The 20,916-nt window shown below is 37.5% G+C and overlaps 2 protein-coding genes and 1 pseudogene across 2 annotated transcripts; 1 reads left to right on the top strand and 2 right to left on the bottom strand.

Moving 5' to 3' along the window:
* Nucleotides 1–331: 331 nt before the first annotated feature.
* LOC103941024 lies at nucleotides 332–3,247 on the bottom strand (annotated as a pseudogene).
* Nucleotides 3,248–9,747: 6,500 nt separating this feature from the next.
* On the top strand, nucleotides 9,748–13,220 carry LOC103941019 (serine/threonine-protein kinase PBS1). The gene is made up of 5 exons (XM_009351204.3): nucleotides 9,748–9,934; nucleotides 10,564–10,781; nucleotides 11,248–11,437; nucleotides 11,953–12,344; nucleotides 12,482–13,220. The coding sequence occupies exons 1-5, from the start codon at nucleotides 9,811–9,813 to the stop codon at nucleotides 12,944–12,946; spliced, it is 1,389 nt and encodes a 462-aa protein (XP_009349479.2). The 5' UTR covers nucleotides 9,748–9,810; the 3' UTR covers nucleotides 12,947–13,220.
* A 4,767-nt stretch (nucleotides 13,221–17,987) lies between these two features.
* LOC103941020 (bidirectional sugar transporter N3) lies at nucleotides 17,988–20,716 on the bottom strand. The gene is made up of 6 exons (XM_009351206.3): nucleotides 20,438–20,716; nucleotides 19,605–19,641; nucleotides 19,291–19,501; nucleotides 19,031–19,192; nucleotides 18,688–18,807; nucleotides 17,988–18,596 (listed from the first exon to the last, which is right to left on the bottom strand). The coding sequence occupies exons 1-6, from the start codon at nucleotides 20,490–20,492 to the stop codon at nucleotides 18,264–18,266; spliced, it is 918 nt and encodes a 305-aa protein (XP_009349481.2). The 5' UTR covers nucleotides 20,493–20,716; the 3' UTR covers nucleotides 17,988–18,263.
* Nucleotides 20,717–20,916: the final 200 nt, after the last annotated feature.

Below are 20,916 nucleotides of genomic sequence, written 5' to 3'. Positions count from 1 at the left end.
AGGTGACACATTACATAGTTTGCAAATTTGGTCTAAAAAGTTGGTCTAGCATTACTCACATATAAAATGCTCTTTTCTAGCCAAAATGGAACTGAGGTTGGCATAACTCTTCAATTTGGTCTCTAACAATGAAGGTTGATAGAAGTGATCTGAGTTTGTTCACCAAATATCATTTGGTCGTTCGTGAAAATCTGTCAATATCCTTGTTAAATTGTTGCGTGAACGACCAGAAGTCCACATGACAACCTTTTTAAGGGTATTTTTGTCAAACAAACAACTCTATTTAATGAGGCTATTGATAGATTGTTTCCTTCTAAAATGAACAAAATAATTTACGGTGAACAAATCATGAACCATTTCTATGGATTTTCATTGTTAGTGATTAAAGTGATGAGTTATACAAATCTTAATGATCATTTTGACCAAAAAACACTTAAATGCTCACAGGGTAATTCTCATGAACTGACACAAAACGCGCGCGCGCGCGCACACACATACAAACAGATTAACGTTCTGTTATAAGATTTTCTATGATCAAAATCAAAATAAATCCAAAATATAGTTTACAAAACATATTATTCATCTGCAAAACTGAACCGAAAAAAAAAAAAAAAAAAAAAAGAAGGAAAACAACAGAAAAATCTTTGTCATCAGAATCGAGCGATTGAAACATTTCCCACCATGCATGCAAGAATGATCACGTAGCTCGATCAAAATACATATTATTCGTCATGTCTTCCTCTTTGACATAGAAGTAGAGTTCCCATCAAACAAATCATCGATCAAATTCTCAATGTCCTCCGGTTGGTACTTTATATACTTCTCGGCCTGCTTCCCTCCCTCCAAGTACTGCTTGAACCTCCCCCAGAACGACCGGTACGCCGGAATCATCACCGCCGACAAGGAAACCCTAAGCTCCGACTGAAGTTGCTCGTCGCTCACCACCCACGTGCTCTGCGTCTTGTGTATCTCGTCGAACAACGTGTTGAAGCACTTAAACCGCTCCTTGATCACCGTCTTCGAGACCTTCCCGTTCACCTGCAAACCCTCGTGGTTCAGGCAATGCAAAATCCTACCCCACGTCTCCCGCTGGTAGTTCTTATGGTACCCCCTCAAGTCCGTCGACCGCTTCCTGCACCACGTGTCGCCCATCAGTTGGTGAATCTCTGTGGACCCCTTCACTTTCTGCATGATGTACCGCCCGTTGTTCATCAAGAAGATAAACCGCAACGCCGGGTCCCTGTACAGCTTGGACCTCATGTCCAGGTTGGCATCCAACATGTCCATAACGGTTAGTAACTGAATTTGGAACGGCGACGACATCGTTCCAGGCATGCCGTTCGTTTTTTCGTACTCCAGGAACACTTGCTCCAACGAGTCCTTGTACTCGCAGGCGTATTTTAGATAATTCATGACATAGCGCGTCAACGGGTGCACCGCGCCACTGGGGACCGGGGTTTTTCCATTGTCGCTTTTGATCGAGTTTTCGAGATCGCAGAAGATGCTGACTGCGGTCTGGCCGATGCGGTTCCGTGCTGCCTCGGCTTCCATCACTAGCTCTTTTCCGATCTCCTCTGGGTACGAGTCGCGGATTGCCGGGACCAGATCCCGAAGCGTCTCGTACATGTCGAGCATCTTGAACAGCTTCTCCGGCGACCGCTTCGTCAAGACGACGGCGTCGGCGAAGTTGAAGAGCTGGATCGCGACGGCGCGGGCCGAGGTTGCAGAACAGGGACTCGGACAACGACCTGTGGCCGGCGAACACGGCGTCGCAGAGCTTCCGCTCGCCGGAGAAGTGGACGGAGGAGCATAGCTTGACGACGCTGATCCACGTGGCGATCTCCCCTTCCAGAGACTCCCACTGCATTCTCTGGACCTCGTCGATGGAAATGTTCTCGTATCCGAGATTGTTGAGCGCCAATTTGAACGCGTTCCGCCGCGAAATGCTGTAGACCATGCAGCACTCGTTCTCGTAGCCGGCGGCGATCATCGTGGAGGCGATTTTGTTCATAATGGTGATGCTTTCATCCGAAAACGAAGGAAACTTGTATAATTTGTCGGGTTCGGATTCGGGTGGCTGTGTTTGTATGAACAGACACGAATCGTGAGCGGAGCTGCTGTTGCTGTTGAAGGAGGAGAGCTTCGAGGTGATCCGACTCGAAAAGCTCTGGTCCGGGTTATTATCCGGCTTGGCAGTGCTCGGATCCTGTTGATCGAGGCTGAGAAGGTTGCGGAACTCCTCGTCCAACAAGGCCATGGCACGTTGCAGGACGGTGCTGGTGCGATTGAACCCTGTGGTGGTCGTGGAATTGGACGGGAATTCCTCCAACACCGTAGCAATTTTGGAAATGCGCGTCACGGATTCGACGAACGGCGCGTCGTCTTCCTCGTTCTCGCCGAACCGGGCCAGGCCCCTGCCGTATTTTGCTGTCATGGAGTCGACGGCTTTGGATAGCGACTCCACCGATGCGGGGACCACCTCCGGCGGAGTCCATTTTTCTTTAGATTCGGAAAAGGTTTCTAGGAAGCGATCGACGTCGTCCAGAATTTCCTGAAAGCTCAACTCTGCCGCAGGATTGGAGGAATTGTTGGGGCCATCGGGACGATCCTGGGCGCCGGATTCTGGTGGGGCATCCTCATCGATGGTCTCGTATCGCTGCCTTGGGGTGGCGGGACTCGAGAAGAGATTCTTGTTGCTGGAACGTCTTTGAAAGCTGACGGACTTTTCAGGCGCTGCCGCGTTTTTCTCCATCAAGTCCGTTCCGTTCCTCCCAGTACTCACTTTCGATTAGCCCTTGATCAATTTAGTTAACCTCTAATCAAATTTCAAGCAAAAAGAAAAAGTTAATTAATTTTTCCGGGCAAGAAAATGAGGAATTTCGGGAAATGGGAGAAAGTGGAAGAATGAGGGGATCCACAACGGGGAAGGGAAACGAGTGAAGGAGAATTTTTCCGAGGGAGATGGGAAAATGAAAGGGACGATAGGAACGGATTTTGATTTTGTTTTTCAGTATTTTTGTTTTGAGCTAATTTTGATTTGTTTTGTGTCAGGGTGTTTTTGGAAGAACAGGATCGGAAACAACGTTTCTAATTTTGTTTTAAATTTGCAATCAAATTTGATCACTTTTTTTTTTGGTTTTTTGGACAAAGAATTGATCACAAATTTTTAATTTGAAAGTTTTCACATATTCGAAAGTGGCATTTACCATAGTGTTGGAAAATTGTTGAGCCCTTAAATGACGGCGTGAGTTCAAAATGCAGTCGGTGACTAATCTAACAACTAATCTATTAAAATCTATTATTTGACAAAAAAAAAAAAAACAACGTGTTTTCACATATTCAAAGGTCTTGAAATCAGGTAATCTTGAAAATTTCAAATCTCGTAAACATAATTCGAAATCATGTATTTTATAAGTTTTCTAATATTCTTCTAACTTTTTCACATATGAAATTATTATTTTTTCTTAATATTTGATATATGCTTATGTATAAATTTAATTAATTTTGTTATGTTTATAATTTTTTATTATATAAGTGGACATCTAATATAAAAAATATGCACAAAATACATAAAAAACTAACAATAAAAATACAAAAGTTCACCACAAATTATATAGTTTGAGTAAACAACTATAAAGATGAGAATATTTTGAAAGTTTTTTATTAGAATAAGTTCGGACCACTTCGAAAACATGATCATCAATTGAAAATTTCTAATTTTCGAAATCTCTAAACACCTTCTAATTTACATTCCTAATTTCGAAAAATATTCAAATTCGGAAGTTTTTGGTCTGATTCGAAAGTTTTACCATCTAAATTGGAAACATCAGTCAACCTGCACCCTAGTTTTGTTGTTTGGGACGTTTATCTTCTTTGGGGAGGTGGAGATTGGCTTGTTGACCGTTGACCTGTCATTTGTGCTTCCCACGACTATTCCACTCTTTCTGCAACACAACTATATAATTGAGGCTTTGTATATGAAGATCATGAGAGCAATCCAATCGTGCATCCTCATGTTTAATTTGGCGCTAAATCTGATTGTTTAATTGGAGAGGAGTGGTCACGTTGTGTTGTTTTCTAATTTTCAATGTTTGTCACATGTTTCAAACACAAAGGTTAAAAAAATGTTTGTCACATAGTAGCCTTTGAATTCAAAGCATAAGTTTAGTTTGATTCAGCTCTCAAATCTTGATTAAGTTAATCAACCATTAAGCGGTGCAGTTTGGTTCGATTTAAACTAATTATGGAATAAGCAGTGGCGAAGCCAGAATTTCTCGGGGGCAGGAGCGAACTTAAAAGCATGCAAGATTAAAGAAAAATGGCAACGACTAAATTTTTTTTATATAGTAATGTCTTCCATAATTAATGTCTTCCATGATGTGGTCTCTAGGTTGACAAGGATCATTTTGGAGATAGTGTCTACGAATTGCTTTACGATTATTAGGTGGATAATCAAGCATTCGACGTCTATGTCCAGGGTCTGCAGGAAGATTAGCCTCTTATAGTATCGTTTGTTCCATTACGTAACTATAAAATGGAAAGAAAAAAAATCTTAAACTCTTAATCCTAGAGTACACTACACTAATATGCATAATAACCAATCCAATCAACACTTCAACCAATCCAACCAATTGCATAAGCTCCAAATAATTACCCCTAATATGCAGAATAACTAATCCAACCAAGAATTCAATTAATCAATACCAATAACTCAATAAGCATACAAATTATTCAATAAATAAAAATTGAATTCAACTAAGCATGTGAATGAGAATAATTGTATACATTATGGAATAATTCAATTAATTAATCAAGAATCAAGAATTCAAATTTTAATTTTCACCCTAAAAAATAATTTCATAATTTAATATAAATAATCATAGAATCATATCAATAATCAATAACCAATAACCATATTAGTGCATTACCATATGATTCTATACCAATTAAAACTCATTCGTATTAAATAATTAATTAGGGTTAAGGATTATAAATTTAGGAATTAAAAAATTTACTAAAGAATGGCTTTGAAGGCTGCAAGACGTTGCTGGAGAGTGGCTGGAGATTGATTAGAGCTTGGAGAGTGGCTGGTTTTCCGTCCGCTGGCTGCCAAGTTGCTGCGCAACTGCTGGGATTTTTTTTGGGGGGGGGGGGGGGGGGGTTGGTGGGGCAAGCTTTGCTCTCTGATTTTTTTTTTTTTTTTTTTTTTTTGAACACCGCTTTGCTCTCTGATTGGCAAAGGCAAAGTGTCTGAGGAGAGAAGAGGGACACGCATTCCCCCTATATATTTTTTTTCTTCTTTCAAACTTATCAAAACGGCGCCGTTTTGGTTTTGTTTTGTTTTTTTTTAACTAGGTCTAAAACGACGTCGTTTTGGCCTTGATGTTAAAAAAAAAAAAAAAAAAGGATGGGGTGAAAACTAGTCGAGTTTCCGTCAAGGGGAGGGGCTGAACCAACCCTTCAGGCATATTTTTTGGACGAGGGGAGTGGCGGCTACCACTCCTCGCCCTCATGTGGCTTTATCACTGGGAACAAGTAATGGGTAGTTTGCGAATATGACTGATGAGAAAAAAGCTTCTTTCGTGCTTTATGAAGAAGTCTTACAACTATGTGACTTATCCTATGAGCAATAGTAACGCTAATGCATTATATCGACCACCGATGCGCACCAATATTGAACTGCCTCTAATTTTGAACTCGGCCAGTCCGTGCCCACCACTAATTTTAAGCTTTGCCACCTCAACTTCTTCCATCATTATGAATGTCATTATCTCATTTTGTTTAGAGCAATTCCACCCCAAGAAAATAGCTTCGCCTATTAGGCAATTCAATCCCCCAACCTCTTGAAAACCACTCCAGCCTTACCCAATTAATTGGGCTCTAGGAGAGCTCGACTCCACACATGGGCTAGAATTGCCTAATCTACATACTGAGTGGATCTATCGTCAGCCTAGCGTCTGCCACCTTTTTATATTTTTTCTACCCGGTGCATGAATTACACATGAGAGAAGTGGCAAGTGGCTTGACAAGAAAACAGGACTGGGGCCACCGGGCAGGTGCACTCAGCCCATCCATGAAGTTCATATAGTGAAGATATGTTAATCATAAGTAAAGGGACAAGTAAGTTCTCCAATACAATTATTATCCTAGTGATTACCCATAAGAAAATATCAAAGTGCCAAAAACTGATAAATTTTTGTTTTTTTTTGTTGAAAGAAAAAAAAAAAAAAGAAATTATGTAAACGATTTCCTGCCAAGCAAACTCCAACCAAACCATACTATTTACATATTGGTTCAGTTATGAAGCATAGGCCCAATGCACAAATTGAAGGCCTGAGGGCCTGGGCTAATATCTGAAACTGCAATTTGGATCTCTGTTTGGAGTTCTCAGCCACACTGGGTTCCCGAAATAACATTGTATTGTCAAATCTGCACCTGCAATAATCCTAGGGCTGCCAATGATACGCGTCGCAATCCAGTGATGCATTTAACCGAAAAATAAGTAACATGTTTGACTTATTGGTGAAAGTATCTTATTGAAGAATGTTTAAGTATGCACTGGTGTATATTGTACGTTAAAATCCTCAAACGTTGAAATCGTTGAGTCATTTACTTGACATTTAACTACTTCGATACATGCTATATATCTGAGCATACTAAAGTTTTTGTCCTAACGTTAATCCCGAAAGAAAAATGCTTTTGTCTATAAACCGAACCGAAAAGTAAAACGCCGAACCAATGTATTGGTCACAACGTCGCAAAGGAATCTCCACTGTAGAGTGACAACGTCGCAAAGGAACCTTCGCTGTAGAGTCTGACAAGCACGGCAAAAATTGGAATATCAAAGTTTTAGAATCTAGTTAAAGGCTGCCTGCCTCCAATCTCTGATCTCCACCCCCATTTTTGGGTCTGCAATGCATGGCTTTGGAATATCGTCGGTGCTAACGCTAGCTATTTCCAATAACTCAAACTCTCGTGTATGAAAGATTGAAGAAAAATTACTCTCCACACACTTAAGTATTTTCTAGATGTAATCTCAACTACAACCATGAACGATCAAATAATCGATCTGCCCTAGATTCTATTTTTTTTTTTAACGAAAAGATAGCGGTTTTATTATAATAATAAAAACTTACACAAATATTAACAAAGATCTTTTGAAAAAAATCCAAGAAGTTCTCAATCCAAAGAGACTTCAAGAAAATATAAAACTCCAACTTGGCCAAACTAGTCTCCCATTTCCATTAGCACATGTATAAGTGGAGATTAAGATTTTGTATTTGTTGAAGTGCTATCATTAAGGTATTTAATTATAGATATGCAGTGACATTAATGAAGACTAATGGAGATATGAGTACATTGAGTAGTAAACTATGCAAGTTCCCGAAGTATTGATCAGAAAACGAAAAGGAGTTGTTAAATGCACTTTGAAATAGTCATCTTATACAGTTCATTAGTGAATTAAGAGATTTCAAAATGACTATGTTAGAGTGCTAATAAAACCTCTCAAATGAAATGTATAGGGTATTTTAGTATCAAAAGATAACTACTTAGTAAATATCATGAATTGCCACGTTGCTAAATCCCAAGATGCTAAGAACTTCTATAACAACTCATGCAATAATTTGTTAAAACCATGTAACATATGAACCCATTCTTGTCCAATTTGATCCACCATCAGCCCTAATTGAATACTCATTAAAAATGTATAAGAGGTTAAATCAATAGCTTACGAAATACAATGTCTTTCTTCGTTTATCAGACATAAAATATCATTTATGCCACTACAAATCCAATATGCTTACTTAAAATTAAAACTTAAAACAAACACCAAAAACTTAGAACAAAATTAAAAACTTCAAGTTGATCGTTTAAACAACACATTCCCAAAAGTAACAAGTTGTTACAAAAATTGAATAGAGTTCAACATGTTTTAATTGCTCAAATGGCATTGGGTGAAAACCTCAAGTTGGTACTTTGGTGCGTAGCATTATATATATCCACGGAGGACAAGCATAGTGCCACGTAGGGTGGGCCAATCCACGACCGGACCCATTTGGTGCACAGGGCCTCCCTCCAGTCCTCCCTCCTCCTTCGTATGGTCCGCCAATCCCGCTGTTTGACACGTTTTTGTGCTTACCGGTTCAATCCCATTATCCCAAGATACTCTCCGGATCTCTTCCACTAAAGGCTACCGAATTAAGTGATTCGGGTATTTGAAGTTTCATCAAACGATAAAATTTTTTTACACCTTTTAAGGGATCAAAACAAGTGGACAGTTGGATGAAACTTTAAAAATCTGAATCATTTGATCCGGTGATTTTGGTGAAAGAGATTTGAAAAATATCTCTTTTCATTCCACACCACTTGTCCAATCACATTTTTCAACTCGGATGGTGCTACTCGTTTATTTTTACTTTTCATATATTTTTTTGTTTTTTGACATCAGATTAAAAGAATTGAATAAATTTAACGAATAAAACTTAACATCCGAGCGTGAGAAGTTAAAAAGGTACAGAAACGTTGGATTTACCTCACTCGGTTAAAAATCAGACTTTTTGCTAAACTCTAATACAGAGTTGCCATTTAAATTTGGGGCTTTTGGATCTAGGTCCAAAAACATAGATAGTTTTTGGGACCGAGTCCAGTTATCCAATTACATATTTTGATATCAATTTTACTCTTTCAGATAAAAATATTTAAATTCTTTAATTTTTTTTATCATTTATTCAGTTTTTAAATTTTGAATATTTAAATACTCAAACTTAAATATTATCTAGTAACTACCTACTATTTATGAAGAAAACAAGACCGATATAATCTAGTAACTACCTACCTATTGTATAGGAAGAAAATGTTTTATACCTACAAAGTAGATATAATCTACCTGCAAAACAAAAATAAACTACCTATTGTATTGGAAGAAAAATGCTGGCAACCTACATGGCGGAACATAAAAATATAAATATGATATAATATACCTCCATTAAAGGAACGGATTTAGAGGGAATAACACAAAAATATCACACATGAAAAGAAGAGACAAAAAAGAGGAGGATTGATAGAAGGAATTGTTTGGAAGAAGGAAAAAAGGAGGGATGAAACAGACTGGGGGTTGAGGTGATTATACGGCTATAACTAATCCTACAATTAAGGGATTAGTTAAACCACAAATTATCTCATAATTAAGAAATTTTGTGTATTTACTACAATTCGTAAGCCTAAGGGGTAAATATGGTACAAACCATAAATAAACATACATGGAATCTCAATTATTGGACATATTTCAATGAAGTGGACTAATTCTACTAATGGCTCACAAAATTGGATCTATATCAAGTTATCCCTTTAAATTTTTGGTCAAAGTCTTTCCAAAGTTAGAGAGAGAAGAGGAGAGAGAGAGGAAGGCAAAGCCGGCTCTCTTTTATTTGAGCTGCTCCGGTTCACTGCCCCATTTAATCACAGATTCTTTTTTGGCACCCAAAAGGATATTTCTTTTTGCTTCCTCTTTGTTATCGTTTATGGTGTTTGTGGACTTGGATTCGTTTTGCTTTTGTCCCCTTTAGTTATATCGTCTGCATCTGCTTGCCCTGATCGCTTCAACAAACGCCAAGAGAGAGAGGGAGGCGAGAGAGTTGCCGTTTGGATGGCCCTCAGATGATGAGGTGGTTGTAAAAACTGGGATTGGAAGATTGGAAGAGCAGCCTCCTCTCCTCTGATTGAGCTTTGGGTTCATCTGGGATTTTAATAAAGTTTCAATCTTTTGTATTGGTAAACAATTAAAATAAGGTTTTAATTGGATTTGGGGAAATGGGTTGTTTTCCTTGTTTCGATTCGAAGGAGGAGGAGAAGCTGAACAATCCAGCGGCAGAAATTGATGACAGAAAGCAGGTTCAACCAACGGTCTCTAATAACATTTCAAGATTGCCTTCTGGTGAGTTCTTGATTGCTTCTGTTTATCAATCCTTATTGTTTGGTAATTTAAATGTGTTATTGCTCGATCTGATCTGGTTTTTTTTTTTTTTCCGAATTTAAACTTAATTGTTTGTTTTAGTCATTTGGGTGTGTGTGTTACTACATGATTGATTACTTCATTGAGTTTGTGAGCTCTAAATTTGAGAGGTTTTAGGTAGACCCCACAATTCATTGACATAAAAGAATGTGTCTTTCTTTTGTAAAAATTGATCTCATGATAACTTTGATTTCTCAAGATCAATCTGATTGATAATCAATGGTGTCCAAAGCTGTGGATTGTTTCATAATTAATTGAAGAACTAAGATAGATATACATAATTTGATCCAACTGATTACAGTATAACTGAATTTAGTACAGTTGTGCTTTCTATAGTTTAGAAGATGTCAATTTCGAGTATGCGTAATAGGTTTTTTCGTATTGGGGTTATGGTTTATTGAGTTTTTTTGCAAATCCAATTGATTTTCGGTTTCCGGTGTTTAGCTTAACTCAAGGTCCTATTTGATCAAGGATTTGGAGTTGAGACGGAGATGGTTGATGATCATTGATACTTGGTGATCTGTAGTAATTTGATATGGTCGTATATGCAGGAGTAGACAGACTGAGATCAAGAAGCAATGGAGGGTCCAGGGGGGAGCTGCCCAAATTGCCTGAGCCCAAAGATGTTGTACCGGGGGGGCAAATTGCTGCTCAAACTTTCACTTTCCGTGAACTCGCGACTGCAACAAAGAACTTCAGGCCAGAGTCTTTCATAGGGGAAGGGGGATTTGGGCGTGTATACAAGGGGCGACTCGAAAGCACTGGTCAGGTAGTTCTTTTGCTGTTGCACGATCTATTATTTATACAGAGAACAGGAATTACAGGATGAGTATTTGAATTGAAACGAATATTAGCATATTAGATGCTGTAACTGTATAGCTATCAAGAATGCTATATTTTGTTTTGTGATTTCAACAATAATGAGAACTAAATAACGGCACTGCTATATCGTGAGCGAGAATTGTAGACTTACATATCAACATCATTACTCATAATGATGGTTGTTAAAGTCCATACAGTATTTAGAGTGTAATAATTCTTGATTCTGTATCGTACTTTCCAGTCCATCTCTCCATGTAAGACATCAAGGTTATAAGGTTATAGGATGTTTATGATATCCATTGTTAATTATTACATTTCGAAAAGGTCATTGCTCTGCAGAACGATTTCGCAGAACTAACTTCAGGCATGGTTGAGGCGATTTTGAATTCTTGACTTTGTATCGCCATTCACAGGTGGTTGCTGTTAAACAATTGGATAGGAATGGACTTCAGGGCAACAGAGAATTTCTTGTTGAGGTTCTCATGCTCAGTCTTCTGCATCACCCTAATCTAGTGAATCTTATTGGGTACTGTGCTGATGGAGACCAGCGGCTTCTTGTTTATGAATTTATGCCCTTAGGATCATTGGAAGATCACCTTCACGGTAACTTTTCCTCTTCGTTTCCCCTTCTTCTCTTGTCTTATTGTCTGTTTCTCTAATTAGGAACTTTTTACTTTATAATTTCTTCCATTAATGTCAGCTAGTGGATAGTGATCATGGAAAATCACCTTGTAGTTTTCAGTTATGTTATATATGAACACTTCCTGTTCTGCAAATATGACAAATACATTTGATGCATGCTATGCTGAAGTGATTTTTCAACCTTGAAGGGATATATTTACAGAATTGGAATGAATGATGAAGTTTGATGTTTTGCATACGGTAATAGAAGTATTTTCTTATATCAAAAAAAACCCATGGTAAAATGGAGAAAAGGAAAAAGAAACATTTCCTTTCGGGGGCGTTGTCTCCAAATAAAATTTGATGACTTAATAAATTATAAACACAGTGCACGCAACTTCTGTTTTTCCTGTGTTATTGGACCGTTAGTTTCCCTAACAGTTAATCCAAGTGATCGTTAATGAATCACCTATAATGGTTTGTTGATCCCTCTGCAGATCTTCCACCTGATAAGGAACCATTGGATTGGAACACACGAATGAAAATAGCTTCCGGTGCAGCCAAAGGATTGGAATACCTGCACGACAAGGCAAACCCTCCGGTTATTTACAGGGACTTCAAATCATCCAACATATTGCTGGAAGAAGAATTTCACCCTAAGCTTTCAGATTTTGGGCTTGCAAAGCTTGGTCCCACCGGAGACAAGTCCCATGTGTCCACAAGAGTTATGGGCACTTACGGTTATTGTGCTCCTGAATATGCAATGACTGGTCAATTGACGGTAAAGTCAGACGTATACAGTTTTGGGGTAGTGTTTCTGGAGCTGATTACTGGACGTAAGGCCATAGATAGCAACCGGCCCCATGGAGAACAGAACCTTATAACTTGGGTAATTTTCACTTTGTTTCTTGTAGTAGAAATGCTCTAAGAAACTTATCTTCTTGTTGTGCAGGCCTTGTGGGTCTCGCAAGCATGGGTTCTATGTTTGTGCAATAATTAAATGGCAGTGGTTTTATGTCTATGCAGGCACGTCCATTGTTCAATGATCGAAGGAAGGTCGCGAAATTGGCAGACCCAAGACTGCAGGGTCGGTATCCAATGCGGGGTCTCTACCAAGCTCTAGCCGTGGCATCCATGTGCATCCACGAACAGGCTGCCACACGACCTCTCATTGGGGATGTGGTTACTGCTCTGTCGTACCTAGCCAACCACTCTTATGACCCTAACTCAGCTTCAGGTAATGGCCACAGAGGTTCGGGAGAAAAAAATGAGAAAAGGCACAGGGATGGTGGAAGGATATTGAAGAATGAGGAAGGGGGAGGATCCGGACGGAGCTGGGGGTTAGATGGTTCCGAGAAGGACGATTCCCCAAAGGAAACTGCAAGGATGTTGGATAGGGAACGAGCGGTTGCTGAGGCCAAGATGTGGGGAGAGAATTGGCGAGAGAAAAGACGACAGAGTGCACAAGGCAGTTTTGATGGCACCAACTAGTGCTGTAGTGCACAATGCACCGTCTTCTTCAACCTCAGCTCCTACCCTCGTTTTTTCGCAGACTGGTTTGTTTGGGGTGTCCAATGTAACGGAGAGTTGGTGCAGACGAACGTGTGTCGTGATTTAACCTTTTTTCTTTTCCTCTTCTCCGAACACTGAAGAAGAAGAATCCATAAATGGAAATTGTACATTATCTTCTAGAAGATTGAAGGAGAACAGAAGAAAGTGGATGTATTGAAAATTTTTGAGAGTAAAAACGTCTGGTTAAATGCTATACGATTCTTCTGCCTGCTGTACTTTAGCATATTTGGAACAAAACAAAAAAATCTGTTGTCCCTGCTCCTGTCTTATTCAACCTTATTATTATCGAGTGTTTTCACACGTTTCTTTGGTAACGTGTTCATACATGTTCGAGTACTTTCTCTTTCGTTATCAAGGAAACGGGATCAACTTGCGGTTTGCCCTTTTTTCCTGCTGCAAAATGGGGTGTCTTTCTCGTCCACTCATCAAATTATTTCTCTTGATTAAGTTTAAGGGGCATCAAGATCAAAGTGGTCACTTCGGGACGTCCTATAAAATTGGAACGAACAGAGAAGGGGCATCAAAGTGTTTTGAGCCGAAGGATGTGAGAGAGATTTAAGACCTATGGTTTGAAGGGGTTAGGGGGTTATTGTTGTACCCATAGTTATTTTTACTATTTTCTAGTGAAATTTTTCAAAGAAGATCACCAAATTGGATGCAAGCACAGTTAGCTGGATCACTATATATATACTTGTTGATTTTGGGAGAATTTTGATATTTCTTTTACGTTTTGATTTAAGACATGTGAAATTTACTTTGCTTGAAAAGTGATGAAATGATGGAATTTTGAAGTGTCAAAAATTGGGGTAGATTCGCAAGTCGTTCAAGTTGGTTGTATCAAATTGTCCACCGTTAATTTTTAGCCGTTCGATCGTGGCAATTAAATGAAGGCAGATTGTGCAGTTGGTAGATTGATGTTTTGAGAGTGTTTGGACATTAGATCAGTAAAGATTATGTTTGGAGAAACGTTCCTTCTACGAAGTTGAAAATGACGTTTCAAGCTTTCCATTGATATCTCTGGACCGAATTCATACTGATTTGGTCGGTCAAAAGGTTAATTTTTTGAGCAGTCCAAATCCGCATTAGATTAGAAATCTTTATTTTATTGTTTTATTTGGTTTTCCAGATTTGTTGGGAGACCTATTTTAGATAGGATTTGAATTGATCTACTATTTACAGACGATTTAGTTATTTATTTATTTTTTAGAAACTGGAAATTCATTACTGAGCAAAGATGTCAATAAAACACTAAAAGCCTACATCGAGGCAAACAACAAGCAAGTCACATAAAACCGAGCAGTGCAGGGATATACAAGAGAGAAAGACACTGCACCGATTTCAGCCATAGAGTTTCTCAGGAACAGCTTTGCTTGGGAGAACTCGGTTTTGAGACTTGACGATTTATACTTGATTTCACAAGGGTGTTTTTCCTTAACTTTTCATCTTAATAATATTTTGATATTCAATTATGACTAGGCATAAATAATTTTCATTTACCACGGTGAGGCCGCAAGCCTTAAAATGGATATGTAGTTTTTTTTCTTTCAATTTGCTTATGATGTTATGCATACTTGCTTTGAATTGTCAATCACTGATTTTAAATTATCTATGTCTTAATGCTTAGCTACCATTAGGATGTTTAGACAAGTAACTGTATGTAATTTTTGTTGGAATATCACCCTGAAATTGGTTAAAGCTTCTTGTCGTTGGGAACTGTAAGTCACTTAAGGCGAATATCAAGCTCTTAAGGGTTACATTATTTTTCAAAGGGTTTTCACAAAACTTAATTATTCTTGCATGTTTATATTTGATCTGAATATCACGGACAGATTGCATGTTAGATATACGTTCTAGCTTGAATATCAAAAGTAGAATATGTGATGAGTCGATGTTATGCTATATATATATATATATATATATATTTTACCTTATTCTTAGTTATAATTTATTGGTTATTTTGGTAGAATTTTGATACTTTTAAGTATATTTTCAATGTAGGACACTCGACATCCTCTTGAGTAAAAAGTATTCAAACAGACAAATTTTAGAGTAATTCCAATTGGAGAATGTTCGTGTGTCTTTCAAGATGATTGTGTCAAAATTTCAGATTTTTCTACCAGTATGCACTAGGAAAATCTAACCTTCAAAGCTCGTATGTGTTAACTCAAAGAACTATATATAATTGTTAATGGTGACGGTAAAACCTTAGTGCTTCTTAGTCTTAATTCTCTAAAATTGATTTTTATAAATTTGTTTTCTTATTTTCATTATTGTTGGTATCAATACTTTTACTTATTTGCACTTATTATTTTTCATAATAGTCATTGAGGAGAACGACCTTACTTGAGTCGTTTATACTATAATTGCCTTGTTCTCTTCTAAATATTTCTATGTTATTTTAACCTAATTATGCCGGTGGTAAAAATCTTATCACTTGAGTTCTTATGATTGTTATTTTTGCTTGTGTGTTGATTTATCTTCTTTACGGTTGGTTTTGGTGCATTGTCATCATAGTCTATGATAACAAGCTCTTAATAAAAATTCTGTGCGGTAAAAAGTTAATGAGGCAAATTTATAATTACCCTATTACATTATAAGGTTTACAACGATTTAATATAACTCATATTGAAGTAAAATATATTTTCTAACTCCTTATTTAAATTTCTCCATAGTTATAAGACATTCATGTTCACATCTCTCTCATATTGATCAACACAATTGTAGTCTGTTTATTAAAGCATGATTTTGGTATAGTAAATCGTACCGTAACTGTTTGGGTTAATATTTGAACGTTGGGCTGCAAGTGTGTGAAAGCTTAGAGGTGCCAATTAAGAGAAGACTTGCCCGAAGTCCAGCATCAAGCCCAGAGACAAATTGGCGTCTTCCCATTAATGCATAGGCCATGTGTCTATGATTTAAATGTCAAGTGATGGGGACTAACTCACAATCAGCCAAAAAACACTTTTCAATGGCAATACAAGTAAAAACCTAATGACTCACTACCATCTAAGCGTTTTCGGGTAAGAGCAAAGTTATTACAATTGGGCTAATCTGCCTATAAAAGGAGGAAGAGGCCCCAGAGATAAAGACACTCAACCAATCAAACAAACAAACATACAAACTTTACCCTTAAGCCAAATTTGCATCTAAAAGCTATAATCAGCCCAGTTCTCAGTCATTTTCAGGTATCTCCCTTACAAAAGCTATCTTTTGTCTTGTTTAGAAGCTTTGCTATCACCCTTAATGGCGTAATATCGATTCCCTCGTGTAAACTGGTTTACCATCCCTTTTTGGCATAAAAACCTCTATAAACTCAAAGAGATTTGATTGCAAGAAGTTCAACCTTGCCCGATAAGGTGAAATCTTGCTTAAAGTTCTTTGTGTGTTTTCTAAGATAATAGATCTACTGCTTAATGTATTCTCCAGCATGTATTCAAGTAATTTCCGCCTGTTTTCCTACTTTAAAAAGCCTTATTTGTATCTGGATCTGGTCAGCTTAACGGACATGCTTTCATTTAAAACCAATCAAGAACCAAACAAATGACTTAAGGGATCTGGACTCCCCTCATTCAAATATACAAGACTATGAATTGAAAGTCCTTGGTCACAAGGCAAGAAAAGGAACTTAATGTGGACTTAACCCATCCACGACAATCCTTTGATAACAAGAAGTCTGAGTAACTTGGGGCGCAAGTAATCGACCAAACACAATTGTGTTCTACATCTGCTATACTGAGATAGCAGTGGCATGCCTAGCACTTAGTTAATTTTGATTGCGAGCCTCAAGGCCTACACCTAAGGCCCCACAAAGGCACCTTTCAAAACTAACTTTGTCCTCTTCTTGCAGCACATCAGCAGGCAAGAGCCCGACTACACATCCAAAGTGCCAGTCCCTTGGGGAGTTGTGCTGAGAGACGATGAGCCCTCTCCGGAGAAATCTTTGCCCGAACAGTAACCAATATCATACATAGAAGTAGCCTACTTGCTTATTACATATCAATTATTGTGTGACAAGCTGGAAATTGATACATCATCTATTGCATAATTTGATAATAATGTTCTAAAAATGTGAACCGTAGAGCATGGTTTCTGTTGTCCTATGATGTTTGACATCCTCACTTTACCGATCTATGCACTAAATTTCAAACTTAATATCAATCTTAACGCGTAAGCAACAAAGTTTCTTGCCAATCCGCAGGATATTCGGAAATATATATGCACCCTCACAACCCGTGAGATAATTGTGTCAAAGGCCTTCACGCAAACTCCACCATTGGCTTCTCCAACTGCAATCTGGCGCTCATATCTCAACTTTGAGCCCAATTATTTCGATCGATTGCGGCAATCAATTAATTAGGAAAATACGAAATTAACATATAAGAAATATGAGAAACCTATTATGTGTATTGGGAACATTGTCATGTCAAGATTTTAGAATCGGTTTATGATCATTCTTAATTACACTAACATTACCTCAACCTAAACACTTATATTTTAAAGAGTTATATATCTAACAATATTAGGTTTTATCATAAAGGCATTGGTACAATTAAAAGTGGAATCATTTGATATAATTTGTAATATATTCTATGAAGTTTTCAATGTGGAAATCTATTCTTCAACACTCGCCCATCGTCTAAGTCAAGATTTCATATTCGAGCTAGTGACCAACTACTAATCGTCTTGTCGGATTTTTTTTCACAAAATGTCTTTGTACAATTAGAAGTTGAATCATTCAATTAAATTGTAATTTATTTTGTGAATTTTGATATGTGAGACTCTGTATATTCTTAATACTTGACTATTTCAAGTATTATAATATGAGTGGACTTGATATATGTTTCACTTTTAAGACTACTAATATAAATAAATATACGTGTAATAATTTGTGTGAAACAGTATTTCAAATAAACCCAAATATTACCAGGGAAATAAAGGACATAAATTAAGCATACGTCAATTGATATTAATAATGAGTATTATTCAAAGCCAAGCGCAGATAGATGTAGCTTTCCAGCCCACAATTACTTTACATCGCTGAGAACCGCCAGAGTCCCCACGCATGGAACTGCCATTTAATAATTAATTAAGGGACAATTAACCAAAAAACATAATATAACAAGATCAGATAACATCTTGGCGTGATAAAGCGTCTGCTGCTGCTACACATCAAACGGCGCTCGATTGATCGTAGTTTTTTTCTTTCCGAGAAGTACGACATACGACTTTGCCAGCATCACACTGCAGATGATGTTTCATTAGGCTGAAGCTCGACGGAAGCATTTTCCACATGACGATGATCATCCGTTCGTTCATGCTCCTTTGCGTCTCTAACGGCGGCGTTATTATTAACATCGGTGTCATTGTTACAATTGTTCGGTTGATCATCCACCGGATGAACCTCGGAAGCTGCTAATGTGGCTATGATCACAATGTTTTTCACGTTCTCATGTGTAGCAGCCGGTAGCTTTTTCTCATGATCGTCTATTATCACCTGTTCTCGGTTTCGGCATATCCCATACAGCAGAATCTGAAGCAGTCCCAACACAAAACCCAGAACGTTTGGAATCTACAAGTGACAAATTAATTGTGGTTAATACTGTTATTATATAGGGATGATTGATTTGAAAAAGGATTTAATTTAGTGTACGTATACTTACTACAACACATATGTCCTTGAGGAGCAATCCATATGCAAACCACATAACGGCACTCAATGTGAGGAAAAATGACAAGCCAAATGGCATAAATTCCACACTTCTTGTTCGGATAACCTGTGCCTGCAATACAAATAATAAATTGAATGAATATGTAGTTATAGATATGCGCTAGGGATGCAAGTAAAATTAATTATAAACTGTTACGGTTCATATTGCACCTAAATTTAGTATTTTATTATCTTAATACACTTAAAAAATAATATAAAATAATAAACTGAGAATGTGAAGAAAAGGAACACTAACAAACAATAGGGTCATGTGTATGCATGATTGATTCACTTACCACAATGCTTAAGGGCGCAACAAAAACACCGGTAGAAATGGCAACATTAATCCATCCAAGAATTGGGACCCGGTATGCACTCCCCACTAGAAAGTGAGAAACGATAAGGATCATGGTGAAAAGTCCCACATTCATAATACCAAATAGTTTCACTGTCAACTTCTGCACTCAGTAAATTTATGGAATTAGAACATAAATATATATATATATATATGCATATATAGAGAGAAAAATAAATATTAAACATGAAATATACGAACCCTAGCTTCCTTTGGTGCATAAACAACGAACATGACGATGTAGATGATCTCTACAAAACTTCCGAATGAGTTAATGGTGATGAGCATCATAGCATTCGTTTTTACCAACGCATAGTAGAACCAAAGCATGGAACTGAACAATGCTACCAGATATGGCACCGAGTGGAATCCTTCCGTTGATTTTTTCCTGTAAATTCGATAAAATGTCGGCCTGCATTTAATAATTAACAAGTTGGTTATATGTCTCTCTATACACACACACAATATATATATTCCTTTTATCAAAAATAAAAAAAAATGTGTGTATCACTTACACTGGGGATAAGTAAACCATGGCTGATATTAGATTTCCTGGCATCATCAAAAGAAATAATATTAGTAGTGGTCATTCAGATGGAACTTTCTTAACTACCAAAAACTTTTAATTAAAATAAATAACACTTTCATTCTCTATATATTTATTAGTGGGTAACATAATATATAGTGGTGAGGAAGGTTGATCATCAAAGATCACACTGATTTACAATGTTACTTAACATAAAAACTTACCTACAAATTAACAAGTAAAAATTGGACAACTAATCTTTGAATAGTGTACATACAAAGAAAATTTATTGTCGCATGGTTTGTAAATATATGTATTTAGCTAGGCTTTTCTGTAAAGAAAAAGTGGTCATTTCAGACAATTCACAAACGGATCCGAAAAAGAATATGGCCAAGATGATGACCAAGATTAGATAACAAATGCGGGCCAACTAGGTTTCAAAGGTGTCATAACTGAGAGAAGAATATGACAATAACAAACAAGATCACGTATGTGGCACTCAAACAAATACATATGATCGAACACCAAAAATGACACTACACGTATGTGGCACTATATCGTGTTTGTTCTGCTCTTTCATTTGGTACACCCAGCTAGCTAGTTCCCATCACAATAACTCACCTTCTTCAAATAAAAAATTTCATGGAAACAACTAGTATTTAACAAGCCACTCGCAGTTAATTTAGTGGAAAGGATGAATAGGGTGATCGGTAGATGTATGTTAAGTACAGAGTTCGAAACTCTCTAATGTAACAAAAATTAAAAAAAAAAAAAAAAAATCTCAATGAGTAATGTACACCTACATATGCATCTTTTGTTTACCTAGAATTCCAAATGTAAATGCCAAGGGATGGTGACTGTCTGCTACTATAGCCATAATCTCTCTAGATCTGTAAACCCTAACTAAGAAAACTCAAACTGATAATATCTCTCTCTCTCTCTCTCTCTCTCTCAACGGAAATTAAGAGGGTGATATTTATGTAGAAGAAGCTAAGGAGGAGGACTCAGTTGGTGATGAGAAACCCTAGAGCTCTCTCTATCTCTTCCTCTCAACTTATCATGCAGAGAAAATTAAAGGAAGACTAGCCGAGGATGGTCGATGGGTTTACGCAGCGTGTTAATTTATATACACAAAGTGTGAGAAAAAGAATTAGGGTGTGCGTATTGAACTCATTCATGTTGCATGACAGATGGAGGATTAGTAGGTGGTGTACCATAAACTCATTCACTGAGCCACAAATTTTAAGTCCCACGTGCCCCACCATCGCGTGCCCGTTACCTCCGTCCAACGGCAATAAAAA

This window comes from the organism of the source record quoted next, unplaced genomic scaffold, assembly GCF_019419815.1.
Source record: "Pyrus x bretschneideri cultivar Hongxiangsu unplaced genomic scaffold, Pyrus_bretschneideri_v1 Contig74, whole genome shotgun sequence".
NCBI lineage: Eukaryota > Viridiplantae > Streptophyta > Magnoliopsida > Rosales > Rosaceae > Pyrus > Pyrus x bretschneideri.
The sequence above is the reverse complement of the archived record's forward strand: the minus strand, read 5'-3'. Positions and strand labels throughout refer to the sequence as shown.

What these genes read in the sequence shown, in the direction of transcription:
- LOC103941019 (XM_009351204.3), top strand. Translation starts at nt 9,811, where the DNA reads ATGGGTTGTTTTCCTTGTTTCGATTCGAAGGAGGAGGAGAAGCTGAAC. An exon ending in ATTGGAAGATCACCTTCACG is followed by an intron (nt 11,438 to 11,952) that starts GTAACTTTTCCT and finishes ATCCCTCTGCAG; the next exon opens with ATCTTCCACCTGATAAGGAA. An exon ending in AACAGAACCTTATAACTTGG is followed by an intron (nt 12,345 to 12,481) that starts GTAATTTTCACT and finishes ATGTCTATGCAG; the next exon opens with GCACGTCCATTGTTCAATGA.
- LOC103941020 (XM_009351206.3), bottom strand. Translation starts at nt 20,492, where the DNA reads ATGGCTATAGTAGCAGACAGTCACCATCCCTTGGCATTTACATTTGGA. An exon ending in ATTTACATTTGGAATTCTAG is followed by an intron (nt 19,642 to 20,437) that starts GTAAACAAAAGA and finishes TGATGATGCCAG; the next exon opens with GAAATCTAATATCAGCCATG. An exon ending in ATGCACCAAAGGAAGCTAGG is followed by an intron (nt 19,193 to 19,290) that starts GTTCGTATATTT and finishes TACTGAGTGCAG; the next exon opens with AAGTTGACAGTGAAACTATT.